Source organism: Camelus dromedarius, chromosome 31 (genome assembly GCF_036321535.1).
Source record: "Camelus dromedarius isolate mCamDro1 chromosome 31, mCamDro1.pat, whole genome shotgun sequence".
NCBI lineage: Eukaryota > Metazoa > Chordata > Mammalia > Artiodactyla > Camelidae > Camelus > Camelus dromedarius.
The window spans coordinates 3,116,539-3,136,965 of NC_087466.1; the positions used below are offsets into that span (position 1 = coordinate 3,116,539).

The 20,427-nt window shown below is 51.7% G+C and overlaps 1 protein-coding gene across 1 annotated transcript; it reads left to right on the forward strand.

Annotated features, from left to right (window-relative positions):
* Nucleotides 1-1,305: 1,305 nt before the first annotated feature.
* LRRC75B (leucine rich repeat containing 75B) lies at nt 1,306-7,761 on the forward strand. The gene is made up of 4 exons (XM_064481035.1): nt 1,306-1,482; nt 3,905-4,033; nt 5,478-5,593; nt 6,999-7,761. Exons 1-4 carry the CDS (start codon nt 1,306-1,308, stop codon nt 7,522-7,524), a joined length of 948 nt encoding a protein of 315 aa, XP_064337105.1. The 3' UTR covers nt 7,525-7,761.
* Nucleotides 7,762-20,427: the final 12,666 nt, after the last annotated feature.

Here is a 20,427-nt window from a genome sequence, read left to right on the forward strand (position 1 = left end):
TTGCCAGGGAGGAAACCTGTGATGCCAAGGTGGCCCCAGGCACAGGGGCTGGGGGAGGAATGGGTCCAGCTGGCAGATGGCAGGAAAGAGGGGGGCCCAGGATAGGATGGGCCCAGGAACAAGCCCAATGGGGTGCCCAAGCAAGCAACAACAGGGGTTAGGGTTCAGTGGGGAGTCAGGGGACAAGGACACTAACCTGCCTTCTGCCTTGTCTCAGGGGCTCAGCCTCAGGGGATCACAGAGCCCAGCATTCTGTCTCCAGACACACTCCTGGGAGCAATTCTTAACCCAGAAGAAGGAGCCTAACTCTGCCCTAACTTACCATGGGCCCTCAGATGGCCTCCCTTCACCACATGGCCCAGCTACACTGTCCTCCCAGGCTAGACACACTCTCCTTGCTGTGGGAGTCGGGGTCTGGAGTCTAGTGCCCCAAATACCCCTTACCCCGGAAATGTGAGGGGCCCAGAGCTGGGGAGAGGTATGCTTTAAGGTGCAGCAGGCCTCCAGCAAAGGCCCCTCCAGCTAGTGGGTTCCTAGCTCAAATCTGTAACCGGGAGCAGCTAGGGACCCCATTTCTCACTCTGCCTCCCCACTCCTGTCAGGAAGACTAAGTTCAGGGGCAGGTGCAGCCCGCCTACTGGCAGCCTCAGCTTGAATGGTTAACCAGCCTTCTCAATCCCACAGGTGTCCCAGGTGGCTGTTAGAGGGAGCCCGCCTGTCCAAGTCTGCCCTGAGCCAAGCAGGAGGGGGTGGTAAATATTTGTCAGTGCGCAGGAGTGTCCACGCAGGGTGGACAGCTCGGATACCACAATTGCTCCCTACAGGGGGAGAGTCTGGAAAGCAGGTGCTGGCACTGCCTAAAGCTGACAAACAGCAGCGGACCCCTCCCCCGCCCCCCGCCCTGACTCGAGGTCCAGTGCTCTATGCACGGCCAGAGCAACTGTTCCACAGTCAGCACTGGGGCCGGAGGGCTGAGAGGCGCCAGGCACCACCTTGTCCGGCCCGGCTCAGCGCCTCTCCCCAGCGGCTCTGGTTCCGGGCGACAGCGCTGAGCCAGATCTAGCCCGGGCGAGGGCCTCCTCCAACGAGACCCCCCCGAACTGAATGTGTGGGAGATCCGGGGCCCCCAGCAGGAGCCCTCCTCAGTTCCAACGCCCGGTCCTCGGCCCCGGCGCGCAGACTCGGATCCCGCGCTCCCCACCCGGCGCAGCCCCGGCGGGATCGGGGCGGGGGCGGGGGCGGGGCCGGGGGCGGGGCGCAAGCGGCCCGGCCTCCCACCCGCTCGGCGCGCGCCGCGCGGCGGCCATGGGGGCGCGGCTGGGCCGGCGGGCCGGGCCCGACGCGGGCTCGGAGGCCGGGGAGGCGGCGGGGTGCGGGCCCGCGCCCTACGAGCGCCGGGTGCGCTGGCTCCGCGAGATCCAGTCCACGCTCCGCGAGCGGCGGCCCGAGCGCGCCCGGCAGCTGCTGCGCCTCCTGCGCCAGGCGAGAGAAGGAGCCGGGGCCGGAGGCCGGGGGAGGGGCCGGGAGGCGATGCGGCGCTGGCCTCGGGCGCGGGAGGCAGGGCCGGCCCCGGACGCGCGCGGGCCAGGCGGGTTCCGAGGGGAGGTTACGACCGGCTGCAGCGGGTGGGGGTCTCGTCTGGGCTGGAGGGCGAGGGAGAGCAGTCGGCTCTAGTGGGGAGGGGACTGTGAGTGTGGAGGGGGTCCCATGACGGTCCGCATCTCTGGGGTTTGAAGCCAGTGGTGTGTGTGTGTTTTGAGGGTGCCCCAAAGGAGGACGGCTGAAAGGAGTGGCAGGTGATGGGCGAGTCATCTTGTATTGAGGGGCAGTGGGAAGAGGGCAGCGCCCCACCCTAGGGTGAAGGGAGGTGCGGCACTGGACCCCGGAGAGAGGACCTGGGAAGCAACAGCCCAGCTGGTCAGTGGGCGCCACCTTACCATGGTACCATGGCAGCGCAGAAAGGGCCACAGGACACTATGCCCGACCTCCTAACAGCAGCTTACACCCAGCGAATACACACACCTGGCATCTGTACATCACAACAGCACATCTGGATGGGCGGGGCTCTGGTTCCACATACACCAGTTACCTGAGTGGAGTTGCCCTAGGAGACATGAGTTTTGGTCCCAGCATCACCACTGGGCGAACCACGTCCCCCTCTGCCCACGTCCCCACACCCTGTGGCAGCTGCCACCACAACCTGCCCCACCCTGTAAGCTGAAATCAGCTGGTGGTCTTTGGCTTGCAGGTGGATGATTACAGTTGGGGAACGGAGGCCCGGAGAAAAGTAGTGAGCCTAGGGCCACAGAGCAAACTGGGGGCCAGCCAAGGCCAGAGCCCAGCTGCCAGTGTCCCGGCTCTGCTCCTCCTGCTGCACTAGGTTTCCTTTCTCTGTGCCCAGCTGGCTGGAAAGGTGGGGCTGGCCCTTTAAGAGGAGCCATCCAGACCAGTAGAAGGCAGGCTACGGTCTGGGACCCTGTCTGGGTCAGGCCAGGCTCACGGCTCCCCCTCCCTTCTTCTGGATCCTCCCTAGCTAGCAGGTGCAACTTGAACAGTGTTTAAAATGCAAACAACAGAGCAGCATGAAACAGCCAGAGACCACCTAGAGACATGGTCTCTGGCATGGTGTCTGGAGCTCAAGGCACTGGCTGGGCATTTTAGCTGGGAAACTGGCTAGGTGGCCCATCATGTCCCAGAGGTTGGGATTCGAGGACCATTGAGGGGCCTGTCCTGCCCCATAAGCTACAGGGACTTTGCAGTTATGGCCCTTGGGCGAATTTCTGGCCCTGCCTGTCTTCCCATGCCCTGGGCTTATGCACAGAACACATCACTGTCTGGCTTGGGGAGGGCCCATGTGGGTTCTGGAGGCCCCTGGCTGTGCCTGCCCCATCAGCTTGTCCATATATCCTCTAAATGGATTCCCTAAAAGGCACCACACCAAGCCTGTGAGAGAAACAGGAGGAGGTGGCCAAGGAGTGAAGGCGGCAGGCCAGGGGTCGGTCGGTGGGGTCTGTCGGAGGGGTGGGAGGCTTGGAAGCTGAACAGAGGTTGGCAGGCGGGCGGGTCATGAATGCCAGGCTGTGGTGAGTTTTCAAACCATAGGTTGTGCATGTCTCTGCCATCAAACAACCTTGAGAGCACTTGGTCTCCACCGAAGGGGTTAAGGGTCAAGCTCAGGTGTATGTTTCATAGAGCTGGTGCTGGCCAGGTGGCCCAGAGGGGTGTCAGGAAAACGGGAGCCCTGGGAAGAGGCTGTTGGGGGTTAAGGCTGAACCTTCTTGAGCAGTGAGTTGGGGTGGTGAGAGCTGGGCAGGGATGGGGTGAGGGAAGAGGGTGGGGTGACTCCTGGGCTCAGGCTCAGGTGCCTGGGAAGATGGGGATAGTCATACCCTTTACTGAGCTGGGGACAAGAGACAAGACACGCCCAGTCTGAGCTGCCTTTGGGACATCTGAGCTGAGAGAGGGGTCCACCCTAATAGGAAGGGTCTGGACCTGTCAGCAAAGAGATGGTAGTCATAGCTCAGGGGAGCTTGGGAAGAGGTGCAGAGAGGCAAGGGGCCCAAAGGGGATGCTGGAGGGCAATGGGGTCCTCATCAGAGGAGCCCCCAAAGAATCCCCCAGACAAGCCCAGTCCCAGAGGAGGCAAGGTGTCTCAGCAGAATGTCTCACCTCCAGGGAACCAGTCTAAGAGTTCCTGGACCTACTTATCACCTCCCTGAGGCCCCTGATGCATCGACCCTCTGCTCATCTATAGGGTCCACCTGCCCTTGGACAGCTGGCCCATCACCGCCTGTTGCGAGGGAAATGGAGAGAGGGGATTGGATGTGAGAGGCTGCGGCTGGCTGGGGTGGGCCCTGGGGAAGGGAGGCCTGAGCCCTGGCTCACTCGACTCTCACTCCTGCAGGACCTGGGCCTCGAGGGAACCCTCCTCACAGACATCCTCTACAGGAACGTGGCCTTCCTCAATCTGGTGGACCCCATTTCCCACGACCTGCTTGTGAACCTGGCCCGGGACCTGCAGTGCCCCAAGTCGGTGAGGCCTGGGCTCCAGGTTGAGCTGTTTGGTTGACAGGGGCCAGGAGACCCCTGGGCTGAGAGCTAGGATCTGGGTCCTCACCTGGCCTGCTGCCTGGCCTTAGGCAGGTCCCCGCCCCTCTCTGGGACCTGATGCCAGTTTCAGTGTATTAGACTGGCCAGCAGTCAGAACACATGTGAAGTGTGCTTTCCCAGCCCTGGGAAGTCGTGTTGGGTAGACCCGTTTCCTGAGTGGCAGCGGGACTGTGTGCAGGCCCTGGCACCCGGGCAGGAAATCGTATGGGGAGCCTTTGGGATCTAGACATTCTGACAAACCCGCTGATAAAACCAAACTCCCAGCCCCTGATTCCCAGAGCCAGAAGAGAGCCGCCCTTACCTGGAACCCCTGTCCACATGTCCCCCTTGGGGACAAGCACCCACTGCTTCCCACAGCAGCTCATGCCACAGGCAAGTCCCTCCTACATTGAGTTGGCATCTGCCACCTGCAGCCTCCCCCCTGTGCCACCACATCTGCCCAGAACATCACTCCCCCCACCCCCACCAACTTTGTCAGCACCTGCAGATGCCCTGCCAAGGAGCACTGAAGGTGCTGTGCTCCTGACACAGCATGTGGCCAGCCACCAGCCCCCAGCCCTTCGTCACAGCAAGTCTCTGGGGCCCCACGAGGGGCCCTGCCAGCTCGGAACTCCCACGTCCACGTGCGCGGGCTGCCGAGGGTTCTCTGAGGCTAGCCTAGAGCCATCACAGTGACCGCTAGGGCTTGCTGCCACTGTGTGTGCGCGCTGTTACCAGAGGGACTGGGTAGAAGAATGTGCTAGCTTGTGGAGCGTGCTCAGTGCCAGCTTTGTGGAAAGCAGGGCACCCCGTATCCTGCCCGCGCTGGGCCTCTGCGAGGGCCCATGGGGACCAAGAGGGAACCAGGTGGTGGGGCTGCACAACCTTAACCCTCCCCGCCCTGGCAGCCCAGACCCAGGCCCCAGGGGCGCGGCCTCGCTTGGAGAGTGAGAGGAAGAAGAGCATGCTGACCTGGCTTGTTCCTATTCCCTGGGGGTGGCGTCAGTGGAGCAGGGCTCCCTGGAGGGGCCTGGTCCTGCCTTCCCCTGTGGCGAGTACCAGGGGGGCGCTGAGGATGGACAGGGAGCCGGCTGATAGCCCGAGACTTTGGCCCAGGGCCTGAGGACAGGGAACAAGGGCCCATTGTCTGGGCTTCCTCCCGCCGGGCACTGCGGGCCTCGGACCTGCCTGTCCAGCTCCCAGTGGGCAGCCTCCCCTGGCTCAGAGCCAGGCCGCGGCGGAGTAGGGGGTGGGGGTGGAGGGGGAGAGCCAGTGGGCAGCTCAGTGATCCGTGAGTGAATGACTGTGCGCATGCACAGGCTTGGGTCTCCAAGGCCCGGGGGGCGGGAGGGGCTCGGCCTCCCCCTGACAACGCTGCCTCCCCCCAGGACTATGAGCTCTGGAAGTCCTCGGACAAGATCTGTCGGCAGCTCATCTACCACCTCACGCCTCACTCCAAGCGGCAGCGAGGGTCCAGCTTGCCCCGGAGGAAGACCCAGAGCTGGTAAGGGAGCCCAGCCACAGCCCCACCACACAGGCCCTGGGGGTCCCTTTCCAGGCCCCTCTCAGCAAGAGCTGGTGCCTGAAATCCCACCATGGGCCCCTCACCCTCGTCTGCAGCACAGCTGCACCTCCTGGCCACTGGCAGTGGTGGCAGAAGCTCCCCAAGCCCAGTTACTTACTCTCCATGTGACCTGCCTGCTGCCTTCGGGCCATCCCTCAGCCCTCCGCCTGCCACAGGGCCTGGCCCCCTGGACCAAGAGGACCTCAGCAGGAGTCAGCTGAGTCCCCACAACAGGCCATGAGGGAGGGAGATTCTGGGTCGTGATGCCCATTTTACAGGGAAGGAAACTGAGGCCGGGAGAGGCAGAGTATCTTGCCCTGAGTTTCCTGCAGCCCTCTGGGGACTCTTTACCAGGCTAAGGCTTCCACAACCAGCCCAAAGGCTTACTCCGCCATGGGGTCCCCCTCTCAGTCACTCCATCACAGCCTCATGGCCAGACTCAGCCACTGGGGCCCAGGCCCAGAACCTCAGCCCTGGTTCTCTCCCCTGCTTGCCCCCTTGGACCTGGTGGCCCCTGTTGAGCCCAGAGCCCATGGGGTTGTTCCCTGCCTTGGCAGGTGGGGGCCCTGGAGGTGTTCTCAGCACTTTCAGTCCCTAGGCAGGCCTGTCTGCCTAGTGAGCCCTGCTCACATGACAGGAGAGAACCAGAGAGGGGTTCCAGGGAAAGCGCCTCTAAACTTCCCTCCCAGTTCAGAACACAGGGAATCCTCCCTCAGGGCAGGTCCCCACCCACATGCCCCAACACCTCCCCTCTCACTGGGCCTGTTCCCTTTCTAGCCCCCAAGGCTGGAGGGACCAGCTTGATACCCCATCACCCTCACAGGAACATCAATCTTTATTCCAAAGGGTTGACTTTAGACGAGCCAAGTGAAAAAAAAAAAGTGTGGGCAGGGGTCAGAGTGCCCGTGATTTGGAGACCTGGCTCCCCCTTAGAGGTGTGTGACCATGGAAGCATCACATCACCTCTTGGAGCACCCCTCTGCACATCTGCCGGGCTGGCATGAAGATAAGTGAGACAGCAGATGTGACAGTGTGGTGAGCAGGTGCACGGCAGGTTTTTAGGGTCCCAGCTCACAGAACCTTCACACATGGGCATTTAATCCTCATGGCCAGGTCCCCCGTTAGCCAAAGGGGACTCTGAGGCTCAGAGCGATTCCGAGCACTAGTCGTGGGCAGTCATTTAGCAAGTGGCGGTTTGACCCCAGCTTGGCCAGCCTGCAGGGCCTGGTGGGCCTTGCCACCACCCAGGGCTGCCCTGAGAGGCCATTGTCTATGGCTGATGGGGACCCACAAGGCAGGCCCTGGGCCCTTGCTCAGTACCTCCCCCCCTGCCACTGCCCCCCAGCCTCAAGAGCAGCCTCCAGAGGACTCTGCTGGCGGGGGAGACCGTGAACCTGTCAGGGATCACGTTGTCAGCGCAGGACGTGCAGCACATCACGCACTACCTGGGCAGCCGGGGCGCCGGGCTCGCGGTGCTGGACCTGAGCTTCACGGGGCTGAGTGACGAGCTGCTGCGCCGGCTGATGCCCAGCCTCTGGACGCTGCCCCGCCTCACCCAGCTCCTGCTCAACGGTAACCGGCTGACCCGGGCCGCCGCCCGCGAGCTCACCGAGGCTGTCAAGGACACCAGCAAGTTCCCGGTGCTGGCCTGGGTGGACCTGGGCAACAACGTGGACGTGGCCTCCCTGCCCCAGCCCCTGCTGGTTGGCCTGCGCCGGCGGCTGAGCCAGCGCACCTCGCTGCCCACCATCTACGAGGGTGGAGACCTGGAGCCTGAGGGTGGCACAGCCGTGGCCACCGCCGTTGCCTCCACCTGGGACTCTGCAGCTGTTGGACCAGGGCCCAAGCCTCAGGCCTGCTGCACCAGGTGAACTGCCACCCACCCTGGTGCCTGCTTCCTGACTGGCAATGCTCCCGAGCACGTTTGAGGGGGTGATAGAGGCCCCCAGATCCAGTGCAGAGGCTTAGCCTGGGATTCATGGCACAGAGGAGGATGGGCTTGTTGGAGGCCAGATGGTCAGTCCAGGCTGGAGCCTCAGCCTTCCCTCAGCAGGAGGGGCCCGGTACCTGCTGTGCAGACCCCACAATAAAGGGTGATGCCCCCTCTGCCTCGGCCTTTCTGCACTGTGGGCCTCAGAGCCACTGAGTGTGAGCCCCGTTGCTGGGGACTCGGGGACCCTGCCCGCCTGAAAGGGAGGGACCAAGCTCACGCTGACCTCCGCCGGGTCAGGATTCCCACAGACACCAAAGGAGGTGGGAGGGTCCATCTGTGGGCCGGGAGTTAGAGGAGGCCTCCAGGGACTGGGCCCTGACGTCTGGGCAGGACTTGGGCGTCTTAAGGAGGGAGCAGGAGGCAGCAGTTTGGGAGCCCAGAAAGAGGCAGAGCTCATGCCTGAGCCCCAGCTGCTGACCCCCCACCAGGGCCCCTTGGGCTGAGGACAAGGCTGTGCCAACAGGAAGTGAGGCTTGTGTCCCACAGGGCACAGTGCTGCCCACCCCCAGGCCTCCTGTACTTGGCCAGTGTGCAGCTCCACAGGGGGTAGGAGATACATCAGGCCAGAGACAAAGAACTATGTGTTCCCTCCAGGCTCTGGGGGGTCCAAATGCACAGTCCTCCCCCGTGGGGGAACCCAAGAGAGCAGGCAGGGGGTGGAGGTGAGCATGGCCAGCATCAGGGGACCTTGGGGTGGGGCAGTACTGGGGCAGCCCTGGGAGACTGCTGGCTCCCAGCAGGAGGCCTTCTCCTGTCCTCCACAAGCACCACAAGGGCAGGCTCCAGACCAGATGCCGTGGTCACCTCCCAGCCCTGGGTGGGGAGCTGGGGTTCAGCCCCACTAGGTGCTGGGCAGGGCAGGGGGAGATGTCCAGGGGGAACTGAGGCTGGAGTGGGGAAGCCATGGCCCAAGGCTCCCCTACAGAGCTGGGAGGGCAGGTCCACAGGCAGCAGGATCCTGCCAGATGAGGAGAGACCCAGCTGCGGAGGAAAGCTCTGAGGGCAAGGAGAAGGCGGGGTCCCCCTGGGCCCACATCCCCAGGCCCACCAGCTCTGGCCCACAGGGGACTGTGAGTTGGCATTGATTACACACATCCCCAGGCGGCCGGATGTACAAGCCTCTTGGGCCAGAAGGGAGATGGCCAAGAAGGGTGAGGTCAGTCCCAGGACCTGGCAGGAGGTGGGGAGGAAAAGAGCTCCCCTCCTATGCTGTCTGCCCACCACCCCCGCCCCCATCACCGCCCCGAGGTTGGGCCCTGCTGATCTGACTGCTTTTAGTGGAACACTTACCAGGAGGTGGTAGGAAGGGTGTGAAGACCGTCCGGTTCAGCTCAGCTCCACTCCTGACCCAGCCAGACCCTCCTGATTCTGGGCCTCAGGTCTCTCCTTCTTCCCCTCTGTTAAACAGGGCCGCTCTCTGCTGTGCCTTCCAGCCCTCAACTGCTCCATCCTGGGGTCCTGGCCCCTCCTTGGCCTCCGTGTTTTAGACATGGGTCTGCCCAGTGGCTGGGAGCTATGGAAGTGTCCCTCTGAGCCCCCACTCTGGGGCAGGGGGCTGAGGCTCCTGGGGGGAGGCAAAGCAGGGTGCGGGGTGGAAGAGGCCATGAAGGGCAGGATGAGGAAGCAGGCCTGGGGTCGGGCAAGCTGATAAGCCCATATCCTGCGCCTCTTTGCTGGAGAAACGCCAAGCTGTCTGTGCCCCTCCTGCCCCCTCGCTCCCTGCCCACCACTGGCCCGAATCTGCCCACACACCTTGAATGTGACCACTCGGAGAGATTTCCACCAGGATGGTGTGAGGACCTGAGCTGGGTATCGCCCGGCGAGCTCTGGGAGAATGCAGGCGGTGGCAGCTGGTCTCAATCTCCCTGCCTGTCAGACGGATGCATGCAGTGCACTGACCGAGCTGGAGCAAGAAACAGCTTGAAAGATGCCAGCTGGTCTTGTTCCCACGCAGATGTCCATAGCCCCTTCTTGGGGCCCTTATGGCCACCAGCGAGGCTACTCTACAGCCAGGAAGTGGGGGCTTGTGCCTCACCCAGCCTGGTGGGCAGATGGTGTCCACCTGGCCAGCTCCAGCCCAAGTTCCAGACCGAGGAGGCTGCAGGTGGACCTCGCTCAGGCCGGTCCTCTCCTAGGCCCAGGCTTGGAGGCAGACAGACTTGGCCTGGTCCCACTCTGTGACCCACTGGTGGTGTGGTCCTCTTGGGGCCTGTTCCCTCTTCTTGGGAACTAGGTACACCAAGCCTCCCTGAATCCTCCTGGAGTAGTTGGATGGGACTGCATGGGACTTCCGGGCAGATGCTCTGCAGCCTCACTGGGGCCTCCACCCAGGGCTCTCTGGGTGGGAAATGGCAAGAGCCCAAACCTCGGGACTATGCAGCCCAAACCTGAAGCCATTTATTTATTTAAGGAGCAATTCATAGCCTCTCTCTGGGCCAAGCACTGTTTTGATGGCTTTACACCCCTTTAATTCTCTTTAAATTTGTAGGACGTCAGAGCTATTACCGCCTCTGTTTTGGAGGTGAGCAAACTGAGGCAGGGAGAGGTAATGTGACCTGTCCAAGGTCACCAAGCTAGGAACTGGAGGAGCCAAGAAGTGAGCCAGGCATCTGGCTTCAGTCTGTGACACTAACCCCTGCCTGGTGCTGCCTGTATCACAGCCACCCTGGGGCCGAGGAGTCACCCAGATTCCTGCCAGAGGCCATTAGGGGCCGAAGACCATTGTGGTGGATCTGCTGGCAGGTGTCCTGCATCAGGGAGAGACCTCCAGTAAGACTGCTCAGGACCTCCCTGGGCCCCCATTTCCTCATGTGCGAAGTGGTTGGGGTGGGGGGCAGTGGAGATGCGGGCTGTACCCTCTTCCGGAAGGGGACTGACAAGGAGTGAGTCTGGAAGTACTTGCTGGACTAAGCCCTGCTCGGGGGTGCGTTCACCTCCCTGGGACTTGGCGTCCTCGGGCCTTGTCAGGAAGTTGAGATTGATGTTCTCACGGAAAGACGTAGAAATGATGCCTGTTCTCCAAGGACTTGGGAACTTGGGGACTTTGGTTCTGTCCCAGAAGGGAGGACATGTGAGCCCAGATAAAGTGCTTTAAGATACGAATCTACAGCAAATATCAGCTGCTCTGACAGTCTTCATCTTGAGAATCCAAAATCTCAGGCAACTGACTGATCACCCCAGTGGCCGATATTAACGCAGCACAGAGGTTTTTCTCTAGGTCCTGGAGAGAAAGGAAGAGACTTCTCCCTCTAGAGAGTTGCCAATCACCAGTGGAAACTGGAATTTCCTTTTCCAGCCATATACTTCAATTTTACTTTTTAAAATAATATCTTATGTTAAAAATAATTCTTGGAGGGAGAGTACAGCTCAGTGGTAGAGTGCATGCTTAGCATGCATGAGGTCTCGGGTTCAATCCCCAGCACCTCCATTTAAAAAAATTAAAATTAAAAAATAATAAATAAATAAACCTAATTACCACCCCCAAAACAGCAACAAAAAATAATTCTTCATTGTAGTACAATTGAAATATAATTAAGTGGACATCACAAGTGTTGTAAGTTTAACGTGTGCAATATGGTACGTACATTCTGATTTGTGGATAAATCCCTGAAACCACCACCCTAATCAAAGCAGTGAACACATTTGTCACGCCCAACAGATTCCTCGTGCCCCTTGGTAATGCCTCCCTCCCACCTCTCTCCATGCTTCCCCCAGCAAATATTGACCTGCTTTCTGTCCCTTTAGATTCGTGCACATTTTCTGGCTTTAGGTATATGGAATCATACAGGGTGCACTCTTTTTTTTAATAACTTTTCTCACTTAGCATAATTATTTTCAGGCTCCCACGAAGATGTATGTATCAACAGTCCTTTTTAATTGCTGAGTAGCATTCTGCTGGATGGATATACCACAATTCACTTACCTGTTGATGGACATTTGGGTTGTTTCCAGTGTTTAGCTATTACAAAGAAAGCTGCTATGAATATCCATGTACAAGTTTCTGCATGAACATCTATTTCCTTTTCTCTTGGGTAGTGATATCTCAGTATGGTTTTCTTTTTTGTAATATCTTTTTCAGGTTTTGTTAGAGGGATAATGCTGGTCTCATAGAATGAGTTGAGACGCATCCCCTTCTCTTCAACTTTTTGGGAAGAGTTTGCATAGAATTGATATTATTTCCTCCTTCAATATTTGGTAGACTTCCTCAGTGAAGGCACATGGGCCTGAAGATTTCTTTGAGTGAAGTTTTCTGTTAAATTTCTTTAATAGAGGTAGGGCTCTTCAGGTTAGTACTTCTTGAGTGAACGCTGGTGTTTTGGTCTTTCAAGGAATTTGTCCGTTTCATCTAAGTCGTTGAATTTGTTGACATCAAGTTGTTCATAAGATTCCCTTTTAACATCTGTGGATCTGTAGTAGTCACCTCTCCCATCTCAGAGGTTGGTAATTGTGTCTTCCTCTTTCTTTCCCTAATTGCCTGACTGGTCTGGCTACAGGTTTATCAATTTTATTGATCTTGTTAAAGAATCATCTTTTGATTTCACTGATTATTCTCTATCGTTTTCTTTTCTATTTCATTGATACCTACTTGGATCCTTCTTTTCTTCCACTTACTTGATTTCATTGGCTCTTCTTTTTCTATTCTTAAATGAAATCTTGTCTGATTAGTTTGGCTGAGATAATTGTTCTGAGACATATCTTTTTTTCCAATATAGGTGTTTAGTGCTGTTTACTTAAAAAAAAAAAAAAAAAACAGCCAAAACGCACAATGTGAAAGCTGTGAGTCAAGTTTACTCAGTGTCTTCACTGAGGACTATAGCCCAGGAAAGAGCCCCTCAGGTAGCTCTGAGAAACTGTTCCAAAGAGTTAGGGGGAGAAGTCAGTATATACATGATTTTGTTGAAGGTGGTGTGGACAACCAAGCACACATCTTGGTAGAAGTTTGCTGCTGGTCACAAGGAACAGAAATCTTAGTTAATGGTTAGTGCTTTTGTAAGTATGGAATGGTGCGAGAATCCAGGTTTATAAAATATTTCTCCTGAAAATATTTAACTATCTGAAGGTCTGTTCTGCCAGTTTTCCCAAAGCACAGAGTGCCTCATCCCTGATCTCTGCCCTGAACTCCTTTCAGGGTGTGTTGAAGGTCAGCGACTGCAGTGTCTAATGATTCAATAGAGCCAGATGGCTAGTGACACTGTTTAGTTGGCAGTGCTATAAACTACCTAAGTTTTGCTGTAGTGGCATCCTACAAATTCTGATGTCTTTCCATTTTCAAGTCAGTTCAGACTACTTTCCAACTTCTTTTTTGGGTTCTTCGTTGATTCATGCGTTACTTAGAAATGTGTTATTTTGTTTCCAAGTATTTAGAGATTTCCCAAGGATCTCTCTTCTAATGATTTCTAATTTAATTAAACTGTGGTCGGACAACATAATATGGCTTGAAGCCTTTGGATCTTGATAAATGTTCGATGTGTACTTAAGAAGAATGTATATTCTTCTATTGTGGGGTGTCCTATGTTAAAGTCAAGTTGACTTACCATGTTGTTCAAGTTTTCTATATCCTTGATGGTTTTCTGCCTACTTGCTCTATTGATTATTGAGAGGGGAACTGAAATCTGACTGTACTTTTGTCTATGTCTTGTTGCAGTTCTATCCATTTTTTGTTTCATGTATTTTGAAGCCTTATTATTAGGTGCATAAGTGTTTAAGATTGCTAAGGCTCCTTGATTAACTGACCCTATCATCATTATGAAATGACTTTCATTATCCCTGAAACCTACTTGTCTGATATTAATATAGATACTCCAGCTTTCTTTTGGCTAGTGTTAGCAATGGTATTATCTTTTTCCATCCTTTTATACTTTTAACCTATTTATGTCTTTAAATGTGTTTCTTGTAGGTAGTCTTGCTTTTCTGAATCCAGTCTGACAATCTCTGCTTTTTCTTTTTTTTACATTTTTTTGAGTTGTAGTCATTTTACAATGTTGTGTCAAATTCCAGTGTAGAGCACAATTTTTCAGTTATACATGAACATACATATATTCATTGTCATATTTTTTTTGCTGTGAGCTACCACAAGATCTTGTATATTTCCCTGTGCTATACAGTATAATCTTGTTTATCTATTCTGCATATGCCTGTCAGTATCTACAAATTTTGAAATCCCAGTCTGTTCCTTCCCACCCCCAGCCCCCTTGGCAACCACAAGTTTGTATTCTATGTCTATGAGTCTGTTCCTGTTTTGTATTTATGTTCATGACAATCTCTGCTTTTTAATTGAAATGTTTATACCATTTACATTTACTGTGATTATTGATATGGTTAGGCTTAAGCCTATCATCTTGCTATTTATTTTCTATTTATCTCATCTATTGTTTCTCTTTTTCTGTCTTCTTTTGGAGTAATTTTATTTATTTATAAACCTGTGTTGGCTTAACTCTCCTCTTTTTATTGAGGTAAAATCCACATAATAAGAAATTCATCATGTCAATCACTTTAAAGTGTACAATTTAGTTGTTTTTAGTATATTCTCCATGTTGTGCAGCCATCATCACTAATTACAGAACATTTTTGTTACCCTCCCCCCAAAAAAACCCCATACCCATTAAGCAGGCACTCTCTATTCTGCCCTCTCCCAGTCCCTGCCACTCTCTAATCTCCTTTGTCTCTATGAACTTGTCTATTCTTGCATTATGTGTACAACATGCAGTCTTTTGTGTCTCCCCATGTTGTAGCATGTGCCAGTAATTCATTCCTTTTTATGGCTAAATAATATTCTATTGTACAGGTATACCACTTTTGTTTATCCATTCGTCAGTTGTTGGATACTTGAGCATTGGCTTCTTTGTATTTAGCGTTGTTTTCGAATTTATTATGTATTTTTAAATTATCACAGTCTGGCTTCCAGTAATATACCACTTCCTGTAAATGAAATTAACAATGGTATACATTTTCCCCTCTTGACCTTTATGCTAATATTGTCATGCCCATTTTACTTTTACATACGTCATAAACCCCATAATACTATCTTCACTCCTTTGTGTAGATTCAGATTTCCAGCTGGTCTAATTTTCCTTTTGCTAGAAGGATGTCCTTTAATATTTTTTTGTATAGCAGGTCTCCTGGTGATGAAGTTTCTCAGCCTCCGTGTTCTGAAAACATTTGTACTTTGCCTTCATTAAAAAAAAAGTTCCCTCCAGGTATTGAATCCTAGAGTTTTTTTCTGTCAGTGCTTTGAAGATGTTGCTTCACTATCTTTGTGTTTGCATGGTTCCCAATGAGAAATGCCACCCTTATCTTTGTTCTTCTGATTATAACTTTTCTTTCTCTAGCTGCTTATTAGGATTTTTCTCTTAACCACCAGTTTTGAGTAATGATATGCCTTGGTGTCATTTTCTTCATATTTCTTATGCTTGGAGTTCATTTAGTTTCTTGGATCTGTGGGTTTACAGTTTTCATGAAGTTTGGGAAATTTTCTAGATTTTTCTTTTTTGAGGAGGGGAATGGGAGGAAGGTAATTAGGTTTATTCATTTTTAGAGGTGGTACTGGGGATTGAACTCAGGACTTTGTGCATGTTAAGCACACGCTTTATCACTTGAGCTATATCCTCCCCTGTAAGTTTGACCATTTCTTCAAATAATTTTTGTTTCCCTCATCACCTCTCCTTTGGTAACTCCAACTACCCATATACTAGGACACTTGGAGTTGTCCCACAGCTCTCTTTTCTTTTTCAAATTCCTTTTTTCTGTTTCATCTTGGATAGTTTCTATAACTATGCCTTAAAGTTCACTAATCTTTTCTTCTGCAATGTCTTATCTGTTGTGAGTCCCATCCAGCTATAGGTCAGTGGGAAGTTTCTCCTTCTCTCCTCTTTTTTCTTATGTCTCCTCCCTTTACAACCCTCCTTTTTAGATTTCATGTCTCTACTTAACTTTCTGAATATACAAAATAGTTAAAATAACTGCTGTGATGTCCTCTGCTACTTCTAACATTTGTGTCAGTTTTGGTTGTTTTAAATTATTCTCATATGGGCTGTGCTTTCCTGCCTCTTTGCATATCTCATAATCTTTGACTGTATGCCAGACATTGTGAATTCTACTTTGTAGGGTGCTAGATATTTTTATGTTTCTATAAATCTTCTCTAGCTTTGTTCCAGGATACATCTAATTGACCTGGCAGCAGTTTGATCCTTTCATGCCTTGTTTTTATGATTTGTCAGCTGGGTCCAGAGGAACTCAGCCTAGGGCTAGTCATTCTTCATTTATGAGCCAAGAATTTCCTGGATACTTGTATTAAAACACATATTTTTGTATTATAAATGTTTTTACTGAATGTTTAAATTTTTTAATGATGCCTTGACACCTTGGGGCCTTGTTAATCCTTCAGAGACTGCCCCTCCTATAGTTAATTCCTAGAGATAGTAAACAGTTTGCTTGCACAATATACCTTTCACACACAAACTAACCAATCCAGAGTCTATCCCCAACCACCTTTAACTCTCACACATCAAGCCACTATCTCCCCTGCTATACATCATCGCAGTGCCAGGTACTGAGACGACCCCTGTAGCTCACAGCCCTGAATTTATTCAAACTATCTAATTCTATACTTATTCAAAATAAAACCCCTGGTACATTTTGAACAATAGTCTACTCACTATCCTGAGTTCCTCTCTGGCCGCTGGGACCCTTCCCAGCCCTGTGTGATGCCAGGCACTGTTACAACTTTTCTGATGGTTCCTTCCCCAGACTCAGTTTACTCACTCCTATACTGATCGGTATTCTGAATATTCAAGAGGGATCTTCTGCAGACCACCTGGGTTCTCTGTGCAGCTTTCTTCTCTCTGCTATTCTGTCCTATGAGCTCGAGCTGCCTCAGCCTCTCAACACTTAAGTGACTCCTCAGCCCAGGAAGGCTGGCGTGATCCCTTTGTGCCACAGCCTGGAAACTCACAATGCAGTATTTGTTACCACCCCATTTGTTACCCATCTCTTAGGGATTACTCTTCTTCAGTCTCTTGAGTTTTTATCTTTTTGCAGGCATGAAGGTATAAATCTAGGCAATTACCCCCATCTTGGCCAGAAGCAGAAAGAACGTCTGTGTGCTCTGCCTTTATTTTTTAAAGTTATGGAATACCCAGCAGGTGAGTCAGCATCAATGAATCAATTGAGTCTAAACGCTCCCTTGTACAGATAACAAACCAGGGGTCTGGAGAGAATTTGTAGTGGCAACAGAGCCAAAATTCACCTCTTAAATCTTGGTCTAGTTATCCTTCTATGACTTCATCCTTTGTTCTTTATCTTGCCAAGTTGTTTTCAATTTTAAATATATTTTCTAAGAAAATACGTTAAAAAAAATGATAGCATGTGCTTAAAGTGATCTCCCGATGATCTTGAGACTGCTCCTCCCCAGCCTTGGAAAAAGTTGGAAGCTTACTCCCTAGAGGGGGTGACAAGCTTTCTGGACTAGGAGGCCTTCCCAGAAGCCTAGAAGATGAAGTGAATCTGGACATACATGAATGCTGAGAATCCCCAGCCCTCTTCCCCTCAACTCAGCTCCCAGGAGGCCAGCAGGCCAAGGTAAGCCCTCCTGACAAGAGACTGAAGGTTTCTTCAAGGAATCTCACCAGCCCAAGAGGAAAGTCCTAAAAGTATGTTGGGGATTTACCCAAAAAGTCCAAATCAGCTCACCTCACAAACACATTCTTTTTAATACCCCAGTCTTCAATGTAAGCAGACTACTGATGAATGCCAGGCAGCTAAAAAGAAAGGTATAAAAATGAGACTAAAAGAAAAACAAAAAGCAGTAAGAAAACATCACACAGGAGATGAAAGCTTCAACACAGCACACTCACGTCCTTAGAGGAAGATATTGCAACCATGGAATTAAGTCCTATTAAAAAAATTAAAAGGAATCTTAAGATAATCAACTTGGGGAAATCTGCCACATCGGAGATCAAAAAACAAGAAAATTGGGTGTGGGGTGGCAGAGAGAAAAGAGAAAGAAAAACAGAGGTAAGTCCAGGAAATACAACATCGGAATAACAGGATTCCAGAAAGAAAAATCAGAAAACCAAAGGAAGGAAATCATTAACAAGTTACTCAAAAAAGTTTCCCAGAAAGGAAGGATTAGAGTCCATTCTGAAAAGGTTCAGCGAAAGCCTGGCACGATGCATGAAAACAGACCTGAGCCAGGGCACGTCAGTGTGAAATCTCAGAACACTGGTGACAGATGGGAAAGGGAGTCACACACACAGGTCAGCACTCAAGTGGCTTCAGACCTCCACAGCAACACAAGATGCCAGAAGAAAAATGCCTTCAAAATTCTAAAGGAAAACCAATTCCAATCCAGAATTTCATACTCAGTCGGGTATTGCGAGAACAAGCCATTTTCAAATATGCAATGCTCTCAAAAAATTACTGGCCATGCACCCCTTCTATAGCAGGTCTCTACCAGAATGAGGTAATAAACCATGAGAGGAAGAGGTTACACATACAAAACAACAGGAGATTCTACAGAGGAAAGCCCAGGGTAGCAGCAACACGTTAGGCACCAAGGACAGCCAGTCTAGACTGGGGCCAATCAAGAAGGAATGGATAAAACAGATGATGTATTAATGGCTTCAGAGAACTTTGGAGTTGAACTCATGACAAGGAGATGGAAAACTAAGCAATTAAGAATGGGATGGAGTATAGCTCAAGTGGTAGAGTATGAGCTTTGCATGCATGAGGTTCTGGGCTCAATCCCCAGTACCTCCTCTAAGAATAAATAAATAAATAAACCTAATTACCTCCCTCCACCCCACTCCCAAAACGTGAGGATTATAAATTCCAGGGAAGAGGAAGTTCTGCAGGAAAGTAGTCTACTTTACTACCTGGTTCAGCTGTGAATTAAATACCCAGCCATAATAATGTAAACACTGAATATGATCTAACCAGCATCACATCAGGGAGGTGGTGATGGGGAGTTCTTGCATGGTGGGCAGGAGGAGGAAGTTGAACAAAATTTCAAGGAGGAACCACACAAGGCAGTTTACATTGAGACATGGAAGCAAATGTAAACCACCAGCCAAGAGCTAGAGAGGGCTACCGGGAGGTGGGAATGGGGACAAGGGCCGACAGAGCAGGAGGGCTGCTGTTGGTCACAATAAATCTACCAGAATTATTTGCTCTTTCAATGCGAATAACTGACAAACATTATTCTAAAATGCAGGATATGAAACTTTACAAATCTCTGTTTTGGGTTAATTTTATTATTTTATAAAACTTCTAAACTTTTACAGTGAACATTTAACTAGAAACAAAAACATGAGAACACCCTTTGTTTTTCAGGATCTGGGGACGGTTAAGCTAGCTTTCACTGTGTATAGAATGCATACAGCTGGTACTCCCACATGGTTTCCAGGGAGAACGACGTCCAAAGTCAGCTTTTCAGATTCAGGATGCAACGTATTACTATTAAGTGTAATGTGTTATTATTTAAAGTACTGTTTACTGTGAAAGTACAATAATTAAAGTAGCAATCACACTAAAGTAACGTACTCTAAATCACGGTCAAAATGTAGCCTCAGATATACTGAATCAGAAACACCAAGCGGGGGCGGCAAGGGCATGGTTTAACATGCAGATTCCTGAGTCTCAATTCCAGACCAACTAACCAGCATCTCTAGGGTGAGGTGAGGCCATGGCATTTCATCTCTAACCAGACCCCCAGCTGATGCCGAAACCACTGCTCACTATGTTAACAATCCAAAAGGCTCAATTAAAAAGCCAATAAACCAATGTCTAAATCAAGGTCACCAGCAGGGAAGGGGAGGCATCCAGGCAGGGCGCTAGACCTGAAACTTCTACTTGGAAGAATTCCACTTAGAAGGACTTCAACGAAATCTACTCTATATGTAACTCAATGTACACATTTCTTTTCTTATCAGAAACAAATAAACTCTTGGTTAAGCCTAAAACAAATTAATTCTTAACTCCTTCCACAGTTAAGTTCACGTCACAGCTGCAGCAGCACTGCCTGCGGGACCACTGGCCAGACTTCATCCAAAGGTGGCAGAGAAGCTGGGGTGCGGGACCAAGAGACACAACACAGGGGCTGCTCCAGGGGACGAGCCCGTGTGAGCTGACCGATCACAGATGCCTGCTCTCTGCCAGTTCTTACTACGGGAAGAATATAAGGTCTGTCCCCTCATGGTAGCATCACGACTATAGGACAACACTTGCCAGAAAACCTGTTTGGTGCTGGGTTCTTCCTCTCCCTCCACTACTTGACCAACGTTCAGTGAGCAATGTTCTAAGGGCCGATAAGCGATCCCTTTTCCTCAGTCGTTTTTGCTGTAGCTCGCCTTATACGGAACCCCTGCGAGGCCTCTCTCCCACGTCTGACTTCTCCAGACTGCATTTCCAATCTCCATGCTTCTGCCAGCTCTTCACCGTGCACACTCTGTCTTTAGTTGCCTTTGTTTAGTTAAAACCTGCAGCTGTGCCAGTCGACACTGATCAACACACAAGAACTGTCCCCCCAAATCACCACAAAAATGCTTATGAAGCCAGGACAGGAGCCACCAGGATTCTCTGAATCACCTTTTTATATTAGATTACTTTTGCCAAATGCTGAGCCAAGAGGGTTTCCAGGCTACGAGGGCAAAGCACTGGATTTTTTGTGTCAGGATCATCTGTGTTGGGCTGTTCAAGTTGAGCTGATGGCATTTCCTCCACGGTTACCTGAACAAAGCGCTGTGTGAGGGCCCGTGTCTGAAGACAAATGAGACAATCTGTGCGT